Here is a 21106-nt window from a genome sequence, read left to right on the forward strand (position 1 = left end):
ATATATTTTCAAAGAACTAGTCATGGGGAAAAAGAACTAGTAATAAAATATAACTATAATATTGTTTAAGTAAAATCACCTTAGGAAATTTCTAAACTTACAGATTTCATAAAATAGGACAATATTTTAAAGGAGGAAATACAGTAATTTGAAATGACCTGATTGGTAGTTTTGCATATTTATAGTAGTCACCTGACAAAATCAGTAAAAACAAAGCCAATAAAAATTTAATGTAAATTTATTAATTTTTTTTTCTAAGGTAGGACTGACTTGGTTTTGGCTCGGTTTATGATCTCAGGGTCCTAGTATGAAGCCCCAGGTCAGGTTCTGTGCTCAGAGAGGAGTTTGCTTTTCTCTCTCCCTTTGCCCCTCCCTCCCACTCACACATTTTCTCTCTCTAAAATAAATAAATGTTTTAAACAAGGCTTTTTCTGGAGACACCTGGATGGCTCAGGTCATGATTCCAGGGCTCTGGGATTGAGTCTTGCATGAGGCTCCCCACAGGGAGCCTGCGTCTCTTCCTCTGCCTATATCTCTGCCTGTGTCTCTCATGAATAAATAAATAAAATCTTGCCCCAAAAAAGGCTTTTTTTTCTCCTGAATTTAACATTTTAAGGTGAAGAAAGGTAGGGAAGACATCCCTTATTATTAAGTGTAATTATGAGATAGTGTTAAACATCCCAACATAGGTAAAAAAATGAGGTGAAATACAGGAACTCTAAATGTGAAAACATGGGGTTACCAACCTGAATGAAGAAAAGACTAGATCAGTAGACAAAGAATGAAAGGGGAAAGGATATGGTGAAAGAGTCAAGATGCTGGAGTAGAAGAACCACTAAAATAAACATCTACAAAAATATTTTAATAAATCGAATCTATTATTAAAATTTATTTTATAAAATTCCCTCCACTCACCAGAAGTTCTCCATTCAGAAAACTGAGGTATTTTTATTGTCTTTGCTGTGAGTATCTAGGTTAAATTTTCTCATGGAAGTACTAAATATGGTAAATATAGTAAATAAGATAACCCTTCACATACTTCCTAAGACTAAGGTTCAAAATAGGATTTCTAATTCACACAAATATATGAATATTAAGGCACATATATAAATCAGCTAAATATCTATTAGTAACATTTACTTTCTTGATTTACAAAGTTTGTATTACATGCAATATTACTTTCCAACAATTGTTTCTCCACACTCTCACTTCATGCAACAGTATTATTCAAACTGAATCTTCACTGCATCTTCAACATCACTATCTTTGTCATCACTAGAAGCACTTTATAAGTCACCTACCATTAATTAATCAGTACAACTACAATGCTTAGTGTGGTGCTTGGCACATGGTAAGTGCTTAATAAGTCTTAGCTTATATTATTTTTAGCTAACTGTATCTAATTTTCTAGAATTTATCACCCTCCTTTCCCAACCGTTTAAACTATTTTGAGATATAGCAGTTTCTGATTCCATGCATGATGCTCACAGTAGGATATTCACTTGAAGCCACATGTACCATTCACATAAAATTAGGACACTTTTTTAATGTCATAAAAATCAATAAACTACATGACACAACCAACTCCACACATTACTATGGTGTAAATGTCTTCTAAAAAACTTCTTGGGGGGCAGGGCGGGGCAAGATGGCTGAGGAGGAGGGTCCCCAGCTCACCTGGCCACACCAACTAACCTACATGGCTTTTAAATCATCCTAAAAACCTACGGATTCGACCTGACATTTAAAGAGAGAACAGCTAGAATGCTACAGAGAGAAGGGTTTTAGCTTCTAACAAGGTGGGAAAGCAGAAAAAAATTAAAAAGAATCAAGTAGGAGGGGGCCACTGCAAGGAACCAGGCTAAAGCTAGGCTGCGAAAGCCTCCAGGGACAGGAAAGCCCAGCCCCAGAGAAGCAGAAACTTTAAAAATCTGCACTGCATTCCTGCTGTAGGGAAAGGCGCTTAGCAGGGAAACTGGGCAGGATCACTGGAGGGGCAGTGGAGCCTCCAGTTTCCTGGAGTCACTAATAGAGGAAGCACGCCCAGTGGAAATTGCACCACAGACTGTGGGCTGATCTTGGTAAAGGGCTAGATAGCGCGTGCACGGCGGGGCCTCCGGAGAAGCTCAGGGCAGAGAGGTCTACGCCATGCTGCCTTCGGAAGCCGTGGATAAAGGAGCACGAGACCAGCAGTACAGGGCCTAGATGCCTGGACAACGAGCAGACACAGCCCCAGATCCTGCACTCCCCCTGGAGGAGGTGGAGTTGAGGAGGACACAGGACAGAGAGGACTCTCCTGCTGCCGGGCACCCCTGAGCCGTTCAGATGAGCACCCACCACCACCTAAGAAGCATCCAGGACAGCATGCACTGGGAGACTGCAGTAGTTACTACGGGCTGGCCGCCGCCAGTGTGTCTGTTCCTCCTTGTGTCACCCTGTGCCTGGAACGGGGGCCCCAGGGAACTGGGCCAACAGGATAACCAGCTCCCACTGGGCCTGGCACCCGGCATGAGGCAGGGCAGCTCCAGCAGATGCACACACCTGAGAACCAGCACAGCAGGTCCTCCACCAGAAGACCAGCTCTAAGGGCAGGGGAAGAGCAAGTTCTTGACCCAGAAGCATGGGAAACCCCGAGGGGAAGTCGAAGGAGTTACAGTATATACAACCAGAGGAATCATCTAGGGTGAAATTTACTTAGGTCTTGTTGGATATTCTTGATGGAGCCCATTCATACAGCGACTTTGCACTGAGCAAAATGACTAGAAAGAACTCACCACCAAAGAAAGAATCAGAAACAGTACTCTCTGCCACAGAGTTACAAAATTTGGATTACAATTCAATGTCAGAAAGCCAATTCAGAAGCACTATTATAAAGCTACTGGTGGCTCCTGAAAACAGCACAAAGGATTCCAGAGACGTCATGACTGCAGAATTCAGATCTAATCAAAACAAAACTAAAAATCAATTAAATGAGATGCAATCCAAACGAGGTCCTAACGACAAGGGTTAATGAGGTAGAAGAACAAGTGAGTGACATAAACGACAAGTTGATCACAAGGAAGGAAGTTGAGGAAAAAAGAGAAAAACAATTAAAACACCATGAGGAAAGGTTAAGGGAAATAAATGACAGCCTCAGAAGCAAAAGTCTACATTTAATTGGGGATCCAGAGGGCGCCAAAAGGGACAGAAGGCCAGAAAGCATATTTGAATAAATCATAGCTCAGAACTTCCCTAATTGATGTAGGAAAACAGTCATTCAGATCCAGGAGACAGGGGTACACCCCCAAAATAAAAAAAAAAAAGTTCAACACCTCGACATTTAATAGTGAAACTTGCAAATTCCAAAGATAAAGAGAAAACCCTTAAAGCAGGAAGAGACAAGATACCCCTAACTTATATGGGGAGAAATATTAGATTAAGAGGAGACATCTCCACAGAGACCTGGCAGGCCAGAAAGGCCTGGCAGGATATATTCAGGGTCCTAAATGAGAAGAACCCGCAGCCAAAAATACTTTATCCAGCAAGGCTCTCATTCAGAACAGATGAAGAGATAAACAGCTTCCAAGATACGCAGAAAGTGAAAGAATATGTGACCACCAAACCAGCCCTGAAAGAAATATTAAGAGGGATGCTATAAAAGAAAGAGGAAGCCCAAAGAAATAATCCACAAAAACAGGGACTGAATAGGTATCATGATGACACTAAATTCATATCTTACAATAGTATGTCTGAACATGAATGGGCTTAATGATCCCATCAAAAGATGCAGGGTTTCAGACTGGATAAAAAAGCAAGACCCATCTATTTGCTATCTACAAGAGACTCATTTTAGACATAAGGACACCTAGAGCCTGAAAATGAAAGATTGGAGAAACATTTACCATTCAAATGGTCCTCAAAAGAAAGCATGGGTAGCAATCCTCATATCAGATAAACTAAGATTTATCCCCAAGAGTGTAGTGAGAGATGAAGAGGGACACTATCTAGATCATACTTCAATGTTCTATCCAACAAGAAGACCTAAGAATCATGAATATTTATGCCGCTAACGTGGGAGCGGCCAAGTATATCAATCAATTAATAACCAATGTTAAGAAATATTTAGATAACTAAAAAAAAATAAAAAAAAATAAAATAAATAAATATTTAGATAACAATACACTAATACTGGGAGACTTCAACACAGCATTTTCTGCAAATGACAGATCTTCTAAGTACATCACCACAAAAGCCAAAAGGACTTTAAATGATACAGTGGAACAGATGGATTTCACAGATATATACAGAACACTGCATCCGAACACAATTGAATACACATTCTTCTCAAGTCCACATGGACCTTTCTCCAGAAGAGACCACATACTGGGTCACATATTAGATCTCAACTGATATCAAAAGATGGGGATTCTCCCCTGCATATTTTCAGACCATAATGCTTTGAAACTAGAACTAAACCAGAAGATGAAATTTGGAAGAAACTCAAACACCTGGAGATTAAAGACCATCCTGCTAAAAGATAATGGGTCAAGCAGGAAATGAGATAAGAATTAAAAAGATTGATGGAAACTAATGAGAATAAAGATAAAACCGTTCAAAATCTTTGGGATACAGCAAAAGCAGTCCTAAGAGGGAAATACAATGCAATACAAGCATCCCTCAAATAACTGGAAAAAACTCAAATACCTAAGCTAACCTCGCACATAATGGAACTGGAGAAAGAACAGCAAAAACCTACACGAAGCAGAAGAAGACAATTAATAAAGATTCTAGCAGAACACAATGAAATAGAGACCAGAAGAACTGTGGAACAGATCAACAAAACCAAGAGTTGGTTCTTTGAAAGAATTAATAAGATAGATAAACCATTAGCCAGCCTTAATAAAATGAAGAGAGAGAAGACTCAAATTAATAAAACCATGAATGAAAAAGGAAAGATCACCACCAACACCAATGAAATACAAAAGATTTTAAAAACATATTATGAGCTGCTATATGCCAATAAATTAGGCAATCTAGAAGAAATGGAAAAATTGTTGGAAAACCAGAAACTACCAAAACTGGAACAGGAAGAAATAGAAAACCTGAACAGGCCAATCACCAGGGAGGAAATTGAAGCAGTCATCAAAAACCTCCCAAGACACAAAAGTCCACGGCCAGGTGGCTTCCCAGGGGAATTCTATCAAACGTTTAAAGAAGAAACCATACCTATTCTACTAAAGCTGTTCCAAAAGATAGAAAGGGATGGAATACTTCCAATCTCATTCTATATGAGGCCAGCATCACCTTAATTCCAAAACCAAAGACCCCACCAAAAAGGAGAATTATAGACCAATATCCCTGATGAACATGGATGCAAAAATTCTCAACAAGATACTAGCCAATAGGATCCAACTGTACATTAAGAAGATTATTCACCACGACCAAGTGGGATTTATCCCCGGGATGCAAGGCTGGTTCAACATTCATAAAAAAATCAATGTGATAGATCATATCAACGAGAAAAAACAAGAACCATACGATCCTCTCAATAGATGCAGAGAAAGCATTTGACAAAATACAGCACCCATTCCTGATCAAAACTCTTCAGAGTGTAGGGATAGAGGGAACTTTCCTCAACATCTTAAAAGCCATCTACGAAAAGCCCACAGCAAATATCATTCTCAATGGGGAAGCACTGGGAGCCTTTTCCCTAAGATCAGGAACAAGACAGGGATGTCCACTCTCACCACTGCTATTCAACATAGTACCAGAAGTCCTAGCCTCAGCCATCAGGCAACAGAAAGAAATAAAAGGCATTCAAATTGGCAAAGAAGAAATCAAACTCTCTCTCTTTGCAGATAACATGATACTGTTCAGAGAAAACCCAAGACTCCACCCCAAGATTCCTAGAACTCATATAGCAATTTGGCAGTGTGGCAGGGTACAAAACCAATGCCCAGAAATCAGTGGCATTTCTATACACTAAGAATGAAAGTGAAGAAAGTGAAATGAAGGAGTCAATCCCATTTACAATTGCACCCCAAAGCATAAGATACCTAGGAATAAACCTAACCAAAGAGGTAAAGGATCTATACTCTACAAACTACGGAAAACTTCTGAAAGAAATTGAGGAAGACACAAAGAGATGGAAAAATATTCCATGCTCATTCATTGGAAGGATTAATATTGTGAAATTTTCAATACTACCCAGAGCAGGGATCCCTGGGTGGCGCAGCGGTTTGGCGCCTGCCTTTGGCCCAGGGCGCAATCCTGGAGACCTGGGATCGAATCCCACGTCGGGCTCCCGGTGCATGAAGCCTGCTTCTCCCTCTGCCTGTGTCTCTGCCTCTCTCTCTCTGTGTGTGTGACTATCATAAATAAATAAAAATTAAAATAAAAAAAAAATACTACCCAGAGCAATTTACACATTTAATGCAATCCCTATCAAAATCCCATGGACTTTATTCAGGGAATTGGAACAAATCATCTTAAAATATGTGTGGAATCAGAAAAGACCCCTAATAGCCAGGGGAATATTTAAAACGTAAACCAGAGCTGGGGGCATCACAATGCCTGATTTCAAGTTCTACTACAAAGCTGTGACCATCAGGACAGTATGGTACTGGCAAAAAAAAAAAGAGACACATAGATCAATGGAACAGAATAGAAAATCCAGAAATAGGCCTCAAGTCTATGGGCAACTAATATTCGACAAAGCAGGAAAGACTATCCTCCTGGAAAAAGGATAGTCTCTTCGATAAATGGTGCTGAGAAAATTAGCCACGTGCAGAACAATGAGCCTAGACCATTCTACATAAAGATAAACTTAAAATGGATGAAGGATCCAAATGTGAGACAGAGTCCATCAAAATCCTAGAGGAGAACACAGGCAACACCCTTTTGAACTTGGCCACAGCAACTTCCTGCAAGATACACCTATGAAGGCAAGGGAATCAAAGCAAAAATGAACTATTTGGACTTCATCAAGATACAAAGCTTCTGCACAGCAAAAGAAAGAGTCAACAAAACTAAAAGACAACCTACAGAATGGGAGAAGATATTTGCAAATGAAATATCAGATTAAGGGGTAGTATCCAAGATCTATAAAGAACTTATTAAACTCAGCAGCAAAGAAACAAACAATCCAATCATGAAATGGGCAAAAGACATGAACATAAACTTCACAGCAGAAGACATAGACATGGCCAGAAGCACATGAGAAAATGCTCCGCATTACTGGCCATCAGGGAAACACACATCAAAACCACAATGAGATACCACCTCACCCCAGTGAGAATGTGGAAAATTTAAAAGACAGGAAACAACAAATGTTGGAGAGGGTGTGGAGAAAGGGGAACCCTCTTGCACTGTTGGTGGGAATGTGAATTGGTCCTGCCACTCTGGAAAACTGTGTGGAAGTTCTTCAGAGTTAAAAATAGACCTGCCCTAAGACCCAGCAATTTCACTGCTGGGGATTTACCCCAAGGATACAGATATAGTGAAAAGCTGAGATACCTGCTACAGCAGCAATGTCCACAATCGCTAAACTGTGGAGGGAGTCTAGGTGTCCATCGAAAGATGAATGCATAAAGAGGCTGTGGTATTTACATACAATTGAATATTACTCAGCCATTAGAAATGACAAATACCCACCATTTGCATTGATGTGGATAGAACTGGAAGTATTATGCTGAGTGAAGTAAAAGTCAATTGGAGAAAGAAAAACATTATATGGTCTCATTCATTTGGGGAATATAAAAAAAAGTGAAAGTGAATAAACGGGAAAGGAGAGAAAATTAGTGGGAAGTATAAGTGAGGGTGATAGAACATGAAAGACTTCTAACTCTGGAAAACAAACAAGGGTCAGTGGAAAGGGAGGTAGTTGGGGGTTGGGGTGACTGAGTGATGGGCACTGAAGGGGACACTTGTTGGGATGAGCCCTGGGTGTTATACTATTTGTTGGCAAATCGAACTCTGATAAAAAAAAAGTATACAAAAAAAAATTTCAGTGATATCCAATAGGTAAAGTAGTGAGGTCCACCTTAGGAAAAAAATTAGTAAATTTACCTTAAATTTTTCTTTGTCATCTGATTGTGTCAGGTGACTTCTATAAATATGCAAAACTACCAATCAGATCATTTCAAATTAATGTATTTTCTCTCAAAAAATTTTTTTAAATATACTACTGAAAGAACAACAGTTAATATATTAGATTTTATAAGGACTGAATTTTTTTTTTCTGAAAGACTATTTTGGAGAAAAAAATCTTGCCTTATATTTGGGAATGTAATGACAAAATGGAATCAAGTATATATAGTACTTTTCAGCCCACATATCTATGTATATTTAAAAAGTGTTCTCTATATTTTGAAGGCATTGGAAGAACAGTAACTAAAATGGTGACTGCATAATTTTTGTTAAATAAAAATAGGCATTAATATTACAGAAGCTTATAGTTTTCTTCAATGTAGGGTTATTACAGAATACAAAATACAACCTAGTAGATTAAAAATGAAATAAGTTTACCTGGTATTCCTTTAGCCAGGATAGTATTCCTGAAAAGCTAAAACTGGCCCAGTTTCCTCCATAGTAGCTTCTTCTGTAACAATAAAAAATAAGAGTAAAGTCACTGATCTCCATCAGCAAACCACCCTGGACCCTTCAAATCATCTCAATACTGCTACCACAAAGTTCAAACATAATTCGGATTTTGGAAATATTAGGCTGAAATAAATGTGGGCCTCTCAGATCCCAAAAGTAACTTTTCATTGTATAAGGAGTTAAAAATCTCTTTGCCCTCCTTAGAGTTTTCTCCACTGATCAAATGGTTGTAAACAGTGTCATATGGGCATTGAGGAGGGAACATGAACAAACTTAACTCCTGGGTTTAAAAAAAATGGATGAGGAGAAAACCTTGGTATGAGCTCAAGGAAAGCCAATGAAAAAAACTGCTAAGTTTTCTATAAACAACTAAATATCCACGATCACCACCACCTTGAACCCCATAACCCAAGCCAACATATACAGCCACACACACAACTGTCTACTCTAGAGCTAGTGGCTCTGTGTTATTTTTAGCCTTCAGGGCCAAAAATAAAAGTAGACCCTGGGACACAGTTACTCACTTTTGTGATAAGTAAAGCAAGAACAATATTCCAGCTGATAACTAGGTGAACTATTATTCTTTATTCCACAGCCCTGTGAAGATCATCATTCTGTTTTAGAGATCCTAGAGGTCTTCTAATTAGAATGGGGTAAACCTGGTAGACACTGGACTTCTGATTAACTTCCTTAAGTAGATTTGTGGAGAGCAGAATTCTCTAATTCTGTACTACTTATTGGGCTTTCCAGTTCTTGCAAAACTCTTCAGGTTTATTGATTATTTATATAATGACCCCCAAAGTACACTCAGTCCCACCTACAACATCCATTCTGGTTCTGGAGTGGGACAGATTCTTGGCGTGGTTTTTGTTCTCATTTTTGCTTCTCTGTATCTTTCTCTAATGAAATAGCTCTTTTTAAAATGAGACAAAAACTGGGGCACTGGGTGGCTCAGTCAGTTAAGTGCCTGCTTTTAGTTCAGATCATGATCCTGAGGTCCTGGAATCACCTCATGTCGGGCTCTCTGCTCAGTGGGGAGCCTGCTTCTCAATTTCCCTCTGCCTGCCAAGCTGCCTTCTTGTGCTCTGTGTCAAATAAATGAGTAAAATCTTTAAAAAATAAAAACAAAAATAAATGAGATGAAAACTAAAACCTTTAATATCCAAAATTACACATCGATAATGCTACTGGAGATCCCCTCAATATTCCGATATATTTCTCCTCAATCAAATGTTGACATAAGCCTGCAGAACAGTCAGACTTTGGGCTTAAGTATTTTACCTATAATCACTGTTTCTGCTCTAAGAGAGAAAATGGCTAAATTGAACATCTGTGAAAATAGGTCTATTAATACATATCACTTCTTTACTTGTAATCTGATAGTTCTCTTAGAGATAATGCAAATTCATATACCACCCAGAATCTCTAATGGGCTTTAAAATTTAGATTGAATTTCAGCTATATTGGCAATTCTAGATGGCCATCCTTGCTCACGTGTTGGATCAGGAGACCTGGAAGATGTGATCCCTTGGGTCAGAGAGAACAGTGGAAGGAGAAGGTGAGCAACGGCCAGTAAAGAGAAGACGGGGGTGTGAAGAGAAAGGCATGATAGAACTAGTGGTCTTTTCCATAGAAATGTATATCCTCTTCTCCCTTGCCTGAGAATACACTTCTACCATTCCTTCCCATCCTCTAAATATAACACTCAATAAAACTAGAAAACATCCTGGGTTGTTAAAAAAAAATAAAACTGTCTTTATAATTTTTGTTGAGATATTTAGATTTTAAACCACCATAAGTTCATAAATAAGAGATTCTGAATACTGGATAAAAGGTTTTTTTAAAAAGATTTATTTATTTATTCATGAGACACACACACACACACACACACACACACACAGAGAGAGAGAGAGAGAGAGAGAGAGAGAGAGAGAGAGAGAGAGGCAGAGACATAGGCAGAAGGAGAAGCAGGCTCCTCGCAGGGAGCCTGTTGCAGGACTCGATCCCTGATCACGACCCAAGTCGAAGGCAGGTGCCCAATCACTGAGATACCCAGTTGTCCCTGGATAAAAGTTTTAAGACTGAAGTAATTATTTTTTATTGGATACACCAACTTATAAGTAATAAATACACATTAGAAATCTGACACTAGGGTAGACAAAGGTTTCTTAGGTAAGACACAGTAAACAACAAAACTACTGATAAAGTAGAATTGATCAAAATGAAGAATTTCTACACTAACTATATCATTTTAAAATTGAATAGGCTAGCCAAAACTAGAAAATATTCATAAAATATATCTGACAAAAGACTGGTATCCACGATATATAAAGATCTCTTTCAATTATATGACAAATATTAAAATTTTAAAATGGGCAATGGGCTTAAACACATTCACAAAGGAAGATATATATGGTTAATGAGCATATAAAAAGGTCTCAACATCATAAGTCATTAGATAAGTAGACATTAATCCACAGCAATACCACCCTGAACATGTCCAGTCACCTACGATCCTGGATGCTAAGCAGGGTTGGGTTACACTGGTACTTGGATGGGAGACAAGTACACATTAAATTAAGCATAATGAAACACCATTATATATCCACCAGAACAGTTAAAATTTAAAAAAATGACAATACCAGATGTTAGTGTAGATGGTCAGAACACTCACACATTTTAGTGGGAGTATAAAATAGTACACTTTGGAAAACTGGCAGTTTCAGAAAAAATTAAACATTATTTTTACCCTATGACCCAGTAGTAATTCCATTCCTAGATATTTACAAACCAAAAAAGTATGTGTTCACAAAACACTTGTACAAGCTTTGTCATAGTAGCTTTATTACTTAATAGCTCCAAACTGGTCAGAGTCCAAATCTCCATCAACAGGTGAATGGATAAATAAGTCAAGGTATATCTAATGAAAATGAATACTGTTAACACAGATGAATCTCAAAAAAGTATGCTAAGTGAAAGAAGCTTTTACCCAAAAAGAGTGCATTCTTAATGAATCCATCTATATGTCATCTATATGACATTCTAGAACAAGTTAAATTAATCTATAGTAAAAAATATCCTAAGAGTAATCACCTTGAAGGGTGGGAGTAAGAGTAAGACTTGACTTGGATAGGGCATGAGAGAACTTTCTAGAGCAAGGACAATATTATCTTAAGAGTCTTAGTTACACAAGTGTATGCATTTCCCAAAACTTACCAAATGGTACCCTTAAGATCTGTGCATTTCACACATGTAATTTTATCTCAAAATACGAACCATCCTGAACTCGAGTTAATAAATATGCATGAAGTGTTCCAGACTGAAGGTACTAGACTGTGTACAACTTACTTTGAAATATACAAAAGAATAAGATGGAACAACGGAAAGAAAAATGAATACATAGGCAGTTATGGAATAAAGCAAATAGAGCAAAATGTCAATAGTAGAATCCAGGAAGTGATACCTATTCATAGTATAATTTTCTCAACTTTTCTGTCTGAAAATTATAATAAATTGTTAGAAAAACAAAAGTAACCTGAGTTTTCAAACACTGACCAAGATGTGCCAATTTCAAAGCATTTTCTGCAATTATCAAAACCCTAAAAATAGTCTTCAAAAATGCAATCTTGAAGTTTCTTTCCATTATTTAATGACCTAAAGTCAGTTCATAGTCAAAATCTTTTTCCCCTATACTTGGTCATGCTTTTTGAGTTCTACAGTGTTCTAGTATTTTTCCACACAGCTCACATTTTCAACTTTTCCTGTTGATACACTCTTAACATCAGCATCTGGAGATCTCATTCAATGTATATACAAGGTGAAACATGGTTTTCATTACTGTAGTCTTTCTCACAAAAGAGGGTAACATAATTATTAATAAACCTGCTATAAATCCAATGCAGATTTTTACTAAGTTTGTTTTGGTATTTGTACAGTTCTAAGTATGATTTATATCCTTAAAAAGAAAGCAAAAGACTTTAGGTATCAAAATCAATATGGCAAAAAGAAAAGGAAAAAAATCAATGTAACATTCTAATATGTGCTCTAGAATATAACAAAACCTAAGTCAACCAAATATTTTCTTAAATTTTATCTTTAAAAATACAGCTTCAGAACCCTGATATTCAAATTCAATTTATAAACTACTATTTCCACTCTCTTTAAAAGTGTTTGTGGAGGGAATAACAAAGCTAGGTTACTGGTTCTGTTTTCAAAAGCCCACAGATCAGGATCCCTGGGTGGCTCAGTGGTTGAGTGCCCGCCTTTGGCTCAAGGCCTGATCCCGGATTCCTGGCATTGAGTAGCACATTGGGCTCCTTGCAGGGAGCCTGTTTCTCCTCCTTCTGCCTGTGTCTCTCATGAATAAACAAATAAAATATTTAAAAAAAATAAAATAAGACTCCACAGATACAATTTATTTTAAGGACAAAGTGAGAACTTCCTGACAGAAAAAAAAAGAGAGAAAAAAAAGGGAATGGAACATTTTCTGCCAATTTTTTGACACAAACTGCATCTCTACATCAAATAAAGGAAAAAGTAGTTTATGAAGAAGGACAATGTTTAACTCTAATGTCAGGAACACTATTATATATGGTGAAAAAACTTCCTTAAAACTAGAATCTCTTTGTAGAACTAGAAGACTATTCACAGAATTTAAACCACAAATATAAAACTAATATTTAGGACGCCCGGGTGGATCAGTCAATTAAGAGGCTAGGCCAATTTTTTATTTTGGTTCGGTCATGATCTCCCTATCCTTGGATCAAGCTCATGATCTGGTACTATGCTTCGTGAGCAATCTGCATGCCTCCCTCCGTCGTTGGCCCTCCCGACCATCCACACCATGAGCACTCTCTCTCTCAAACAAATAAATCTTAAAAAAATAAAAATAATAGCTAAAGCCCTCGAAAGTTTCATGACGGTAAAGTGACCTAAAATTTTCAGCTAAAATAGTAAAAATCACAAGTGGAAATTTTTATCTTCAAAGATAAAAAAGCCCAATAACAATACTGAGGTATAGCTCTCCATTGTGTGAAATGCTGACCTTAAAACTGTAGAAAAAAATCATTTTAATCTTCGTTTTTTAAAATTTTTTTTATTGGAGTTGAATTTGCCAAAATACAGCATAACACCCAGTGCTGATCCTGCCAAGTGCCCCTCTCAGTGCCCATCAACCAGTCACCCCAACCCGCCGCCCACCTCCCCTTCCACTACCCCTTGTTCATTTCCTAGAGTCAGGGGTCTCTCATGTTTTGTCAGCCACACTGATATTTTCACTCATTTTATCTACTTTCCCCTTTATTCCCTTTCATTAATTTTTATATTCCCGAAATGAATGAGACCATATAATGTTTGTCCTTTTCCAACTGACTTCTTTCACGCAGCATAATACCCTCCAGGTCCCTCCACGCTGAAGCAAATGGTGGGTATTTGTCGTTTCTAATGGCTGAGTAATATTCCATTGTATATATACACCACACCTTCTTTATCCATTCATCTTTCGATGGAAAACAAGGCTCCTTCCACAGTTTGGCTATTGTGGACGTTGCTGCTATAAATATCGGGCTGCAGGTGTCCCAGCAATCACTGAATCTGTATTTTTGGGGTAAATCCCCAGCAGTGCTATTGCTGGGTCTTAGGGCAGGTCTATCTGTAACGCTTTGAGGAACCTCCACACAGTTTTCCAGCATGCCGGGACCACTTGACATTCCCAACAACACTACAAAGGGGCTCCCCATTCTCCACATGCTCTCCAATATTAGTTGTTTCCTGTCTTGTAAATTTTCCACATTCTCACTGGGGTGAGGTGGTATCTCATTGTGATTTTGATTTGTATGTCCCTGATGCCCAGTAAAGCGGAGCATTTTCTCATGTGCTTGTTGGACATGTCTATGTCATCGTCTGTGAAATTTTTGTTCATGTCTTTGGCCCATTTCATGATTAGATGGTTTGTTTCCTTGATGCTGAGTTTCATAAGTTCTTTAGAGATCTTGGATACGAGCCCTTTATCTGATAGCTCATTTGCAAATATTTTCTCCCATTCCATAGGTTGTCTTTTAGTTTTGTTGACTGTTTCATTAGCAGTGCAGAAGCTTTTTATTTTGATGAAGTCCCAATAATTCATCTTTGCTATTGTTTCTCTTGCCCTAATAGATGTATCTTGCAGGAACTTGCTGTGGCCAAGATCAAAAAGGGTGTTGCCTGTGTTATCTAGGATTTTGATGGAATCTTGTCTCCCATATAGATATTTCATCCATTTTGAGTTTATCTTTGTGTATGCTGTAAGAGAATGGTCTAGTGTAATTCTTCTGCATGTGGATGTCCAATTTTCCCAGCACCATTTATTGAAGAGACTGTTTTTCTTCCAGTGGTTAGGCTTTCCTGCTTTGTTGAATATTAGTTGACCATAAAGTTCAGGGTCCACTTCTGGATTCTCTATTCTGTTCCATTCATCTATGAGTCTGTTTTTGTGCCAGTACCACACTGTCTTGATGACCACAGCTATGTAGTACAACCTGAAATCCAGCGTTGTTATGCCCCCAGCTCTGGTCTTTTTTTTAATATTCCCCTGGCTATTCGGGGTCTTTTCTGATTCCACATAAATCTTAAATTTGTTCCAACTCTCTGAAGAAAGTCCATGGTATTTTGATAGGCATTGCATTAAATGTGTAAATTGCCCTGGGTAACATTGACATTTTCACAATATTAAACCTTCCGATCCATGAGCATGGAATATTTTTCCATCTCTTTGTGTCTTCCTCAATTTCTTTCAGAAGTGTTCTGTAGTTTGTAGGGTAGACATCCTTTACCACTTTGGTTAAGTTTACCTAGGTATCTTATGCTTTTGGGTGCAATTGTTAACGGGATTAACTCCATAATTTCTCTTCCTTCAGTCTCATTGTTAGTGTAGAGAAATGCCACTGATTTCTGGGCATTGATTTTGTATCCTGCCACACTGCTGAATTGCTGTATGAATTCTATCAATCTTGGGGTGGAGTCTTTTGGGTCTTCTATGTAGAGTATCATGTCATCTGTGAAGAGGGAGAGTCTGACTTCTTCTTTGCCAATTTGAATGCCTTTTATTTCTTTTTGTTCCTGATGGCTGAGGCTAGGACGTCTAGTACTATGTTGGATAGCAGTGGTGAGAGTGGACATCCCTGTCTTGTTCCTGATCTTAGGGGAAAGGCTCCCAGTGTTTCCCCACAGAGAATGATATTTCCTCTGGGCTTTTCGGAGATGGCTTTTAAGATGCTGAGGAATATTCCCTCTATCCCTATACTCTGAAGAGGGTTTTTTTTTTTTTTTTCCACCCTGAAGAGTTTTGATCAGGAATGGATGCCGCATTTTGTCAAATGCTTTCCCTGCATCTTTTGAGAAGATCATATGAATCTTGTTTTTTCTCTTACTGATATGATCAATCACATTGATTGCTTTACTAGTGTTGAACCAGCCGTGCATCCTGGGGATAAATCCTACTTGGTCATGGTGAATAATCTTAAAGTATTGTTGGATCCCATTGGCTAGTACCTTGTTGAGAACTTTTGCATCCATGTTCATCAGGCATATTGGTCTATAATTCTCCCTTTTGGTTTAGTCTTTGGTTTTGGAATTAAGGTGATGCTGGCCTCATAGAACAAGTTTTAGAAGTATTCCATCTCTTTCTATCTTTTGGAACAGCTTTATTAGAATAGATATTTTTTCTTCTTTAAAAATTTGATAGAATTCCCCTGGGAAGCCAACTGGCCCTGGACTTTTGTGTCTTGGGAGGTTTTAGATGACTGCTTCAATATCCACCCTGGTTATTGGCCTGTTCAGGTTTTCTATTTCTTCCTGTTCCAGTTTGGGTAGTTTGTGGTTTTCCAGAAATGCGTCCATTTATTCTAGATTGCCTAATTTATTGACATATAGCAGCTCATACTATGTTTTTTAAATCGTTTGTATTTTCCTTGGTGTTGGTAGTGATCTCTCCTTTCTCATTCATGATTTTATTAATTTGAGTCTTCTCTCTCTTCTTTTAAGGAAGGCTGGCTAATGGTTTATCTATCTTATTAATTCTTTCAAAGAACCAACTCCTGGTTTTGTTGATCTGTTCCACAGTTCTTCTGGTGTCGATTTCATTGAGTTCTGCTAAAATCTTTATTAACTCTCTTCTTCCACTGAGTGTACGATCTATTTGCTGTTTTTTCTCCAGCTCCTTTAGGTGCAAGGTTAGCTTTCGTATTTGAGTTCTTTCCAGTTTTTGGATGGATGCTTGTATTACCATGTATTTCCCCCTCAGGACTGCTTTTTCTGTATCCCAAAGATTTTGAATAGTTGTATCTTCATTCTCATTAGTTGTCATGAATCTTTTTCATTCTTCCCTAATTTCCTGGTTGACCCTTTCATCTTTTAGCAGGATGGTCCTTAACGTCCATGTGTTTGAAGTCCTTCCAAACTTCTTCTTGTAACTTACTTCTAGTTTCAAAGCATTATGGTCTGAAAATATGCAGGGGATTATCCCAATCTTTTGGTATCGATTAAGTCCTGATTTGTGACCCAGTATGTAGTCTATTCTGAAGAAAGTTTCATGTGCACTTGAGAAGAACGTGTATTCAGTTGCATTTGGATGTAAAGTTCTCTAAATATCTGTGAAATCCATCTGGTCCAGTGTATCATTTAAAGCTCTCGGTTCTTTGGAGATGTTGTACTTAGAAGACCTGTCGATTATAGAAAGCGCTATATTCAAGTCACCAAATATAAGTGTATTATTATCTAAGTATGTCTTAATTTTGGTTATTAATTGATATTCTTGGCAGCTCCCACATTCAGGGCATAAATATTCATGATAATTAGGTCCTCCTTTTGGATAGATCCTTTAAGTATGATATAGTGTCCCCCTTCATCTTTTACTACAGTCTTTGGGATAAATTTTAATTTATCTGATAGAAGGATGACTACCCCTGCTTCTTTTGAGGACCATTTGAATGGTAAATGGTTCTCCAACCTTTTATCTTCAGGCTGAAGGTGTCCTTTTGTCTAAAATGAGTCTCTTGTAGACAGCAAATAGATAGGTCTTCCTTTTTTATCCAGTCTGAAACCCTGCGCCTTTTGATGGGGTCATTAAGCCCAGTCATGTTCAGACTTACTACTGAAAGATATGAATTCAGTGTAATCATAATATTTATTCAGTCCCTGTTTTTGTGGATTGCTTCCTTGGACTTCCTCTTTCTTTTACAGAGTCCCCCTTAATACTTCTTGCAGAGCTGGTTTGGTGGTCACATATTCTTTCAATTTTTTTCTATCTTGGAAGCTCTTTATCTCTCCTTCTATTCTGAATGAGAGCCTTGCTGGATAAAGTATTCTTGGCTGCATGTTCTTCTCATTTAGGACCCTGAATATATCCTACCAGCCCTTTCTGGCCTGCCAGGTCTCTGTGGAGAGGTCTGCTGTTAACCTCATACTTCTCCCCATAAAGATTAGGGATTTCTTGTCTCTTGCTACTTTAAGGATCTTCTCTTTATCTTTGGAATTTGCAAGTTTCACTATTAATTGTTGAGGTGTTGAGCCGTTTTTATTTATTTTAGCGGGGGATCTCTCTATCTCCTGGATCTGAATGCCTGTTTTCGTCTCCAAGTTAGGGAAGTTCTCAGCTATGATTTGTTCAAATACATATTCTGGACCTCTGTCCCTTTCAGTGTTGTCGGGAACCCCAATTAAACTAGAGTTTTTCCTTCTGAGGCTGTCATTTATTTCCCTTTACCTTTCCTCATGATCTTTTCATTGTTCTTCTCTTTTTTCCTCAATTTCCTTCCTTGCCATCACCTTGTCTTCTATGTCACTCATTCATTCTTCTATCCTGTTAACCCTCATCGTTAGGACCTCCAGTTTGGATTGCATCTCATTTAATTGATTTTTAATTTCGGCCTGATTAGATCTAAATTCTGCAGTCGTGAAGTCTCTTGAATCCTTTATGCTTTTTTTCTAGAGCCACCAGTAGCTTTATAATTGTGCTCCTGAATTGGCTTTCTGACATTGAATTGTAAAACAAATTTTGTAACTCTGTGGGAGAGAAGACTGTTTCTGATTCTTTCTTTTGTGGTGAGTTTTTCCTTCTACTCTTTTTGCTCAGGGCAGAGTGGCCAAAAACAAGTTGTACTGGAAAAAGGAGAAAAAGAGAAAGAAAAATGGGGGGGGGGGGGGTGTTTGGTGGGAACAGGTGACTTGGTGACCCTACTCTTTCACCATCTTAATTGGAGCTTTTTTAATAAATCCTTTGTGTTCATGTGTGTTCTCATCAAGACGAAAACATTTAGTTAACTAATGATCATTTTTTTAAAAAGCAACTGAAGAGATTAGAGTTCAACAAAACATATTTTGAAAAATGTTGCCTTAATTCATATTAATGGGAAGAATAAAAATAGGATAATACACATTATAGATCATTTTCCATTCACTACCACTTAATGTTCACAAGAATCCTGAGAGATTTCGTGCTATAATTATCCACATTTTGCAATTAGGAAGGAAAACAACAACAACAATTAAGAAGTTCAGCATCTTACTTAACTCACTCAGCTAGGAAATGGCCTGGATTTAAGCCCAGGGCATATCAGACCCCAAAGTCTACTCTTTCCACTATATGCACTGTCCTTTATAATCTTTAAATTCATAAATGTAAGCATATAATAAATATCCCAGAATCTAATTTATTCTAACTAAAGGCAATGAATCTGTTTACAGACATTAGACAGAATGAAGTCTAATTTTTGTTCTGCTTCTCCAATTCATCTGGACAATAAAAATGGGAAAATATTTCACGACTACATCTACTCTAATGCCAGAGTTGGAGAGACTATTCATTTCCAGGACCTAAAATACAACCAATTTTATTGCATTTCTCAACTTTAATGTGTGCAAATATCTTTCTGTATATGATAAAAGTAGGAAAATAATAGTGTGGTATGTCTACTAGTATTGATTTACCTGCTATTAAAGAGTACAATATACTATGCACATTAGAAGAGAATCTATTCCATTTAAATTGATTGGAATACTATAAAGAATCATGACACGTTTTAACCTTCCTGGTTGACAAATAACAAACAAGAGAATATATTGGATTTACTCCCTACACAAATTCTCCTTTACTAAAATCTCCACATACCCGATATATAAGAAAGCCAAGTTCCTCTCACAATCCACTCATTCCAAGATCAAACAGGTGGAGCCTTGGTGGTAGACTATGCAGATGCAATTCTAATGTTACAGAGGAAGACCAGCCCTTACTTGGTTTTAAAAGCATCCCATAAGGTTACATTCAGTTGCTTTGGCAGTCAAATCAGTCTCCCAGAATCAAATATTCCAGGCTGAGTCCCCAGTAATTAGGGCTAGACAGAGACCTTCCTATGTTGACAGTTATTAGTCACTGACACTAGTCTACCCACTCAAATCCATTTTTAGACAACCAAACTAGGTAGATGAGTATGTAATGTACACAGACAGCCCTTAATTCTTGTTTTTCACTGTGATCTCATCTATTCTTTACTGACTGAACTATCACTCCTCTGCTGATGGCTTACAAATTGCTATATCCCATCTGAGCATCTCTGGTAAGCCCCAAACTCAGCTACTTTGGGGCTGAAACTACAGATGAATCATCAGCTTACTGGACAACTCCATTCATTAAATATCCCTGATTAACTTGAATCTCTAAATGTTGAAAAGTTAATTTTATTATCTTTTACCCGCCTCCATGTACATCCTACTGGGCCCCCGCAGTGACTCTTCAAGGTTAAGTTGTACACTAGCCACATCTTACTGACGAAAACAACTTGATATAACTAATCATTGTCAGAGTCACTATGTGAATTAGGTCTTTTGACCATCAAGTCCAGTATTTGCATCTATTTTCCAATCCTACAGCTTATCTTGGAGAAAAAGCACAGGCTTTGTTTTCAAATGGACCTGGGTTTAAATCCTGGTTCTTCCCCTAACAGACATGTGACATTAGACAAGCTATTTCAATTCTCTTAATTTGTTTCCTTATCTCCCAAAGGGGAAAAATTATACTTCTTTTAGAGAAAAGTATTAAGAATTAAATAACAATATTTATAAACTACTTAACACAGTACCAACCAAATATTCCATAAATGTTAGCTATCATTATTATATCACATCATCTCTTAATAGTATACAACATGTAGAATGCTAGATTAGGTTAAGGTAATTAAAATTACTTTCACTCATAAGTTAGTGCCACAGACATCTTGAGATCTCTTTAACATGAGAGAATATGGAAAGGAGAAAACTAGAGATGCCTGGGTGGCTCTCAGTGGTTGAGCATTTGCCTTTGGCTCAGGGCATGATTCCGGAATCTGGGATCAAGTCCCACATCGGGCTCCCTGCAGAGAACCCACTTCCCCCTCTGCCTATGTCTCTGCGTCTCTCATGAATAAATAAATAAAACTTTTTTTTTTAAAGGAAAGGTGAAAACTACAGCAACACTTGATTCTTTAATATCTCATATACATTTTCTCCCACCCCTACA

The 21106-nt window shown here is 37.8% G+C and overlaps 1 protein-coding gene across 3 annotated transcripts in view; it reads right to left on the minus strand.

The window, feature by feature from the left end:
• CHM (CHM Rab escort protein) overlaps positions 1 to 21106 on the minus strand; it is a 244230-nt gene that overhangs the window by 184833 nt on the left and 38291 nt on the right. For all 3 annotated transcript variants that reach the window (XM_038587820.1, XM_038587819.1, XM_038587821.1), the window contains exon 3: positions 8506 to 8578. In XM_038587820.1, the coding sequence (XP_038443748.1) occupies positions 8506 to 8578 (73 nt within the window). The remainder of the gene's footprint in view (positions 1 to 8505; positions 8579 to 21106) is intronic.

The sequence above is a fragment of the Canis lupus genome, chromosome X (genome assembly GCF_011100685.1).
Source record: "Canis lupus familiaris isolate Mischka breed German Shepherd chromosome X, alternate assembly UU_Cfam_GSD_1.0, whole genome shotgun sequence".
Taxonomy (NCBI): Eukaryota; Metazoa; Chordata; class Mammalia; order Carnivora; family Canidae; genus Canis; species Canis lupus.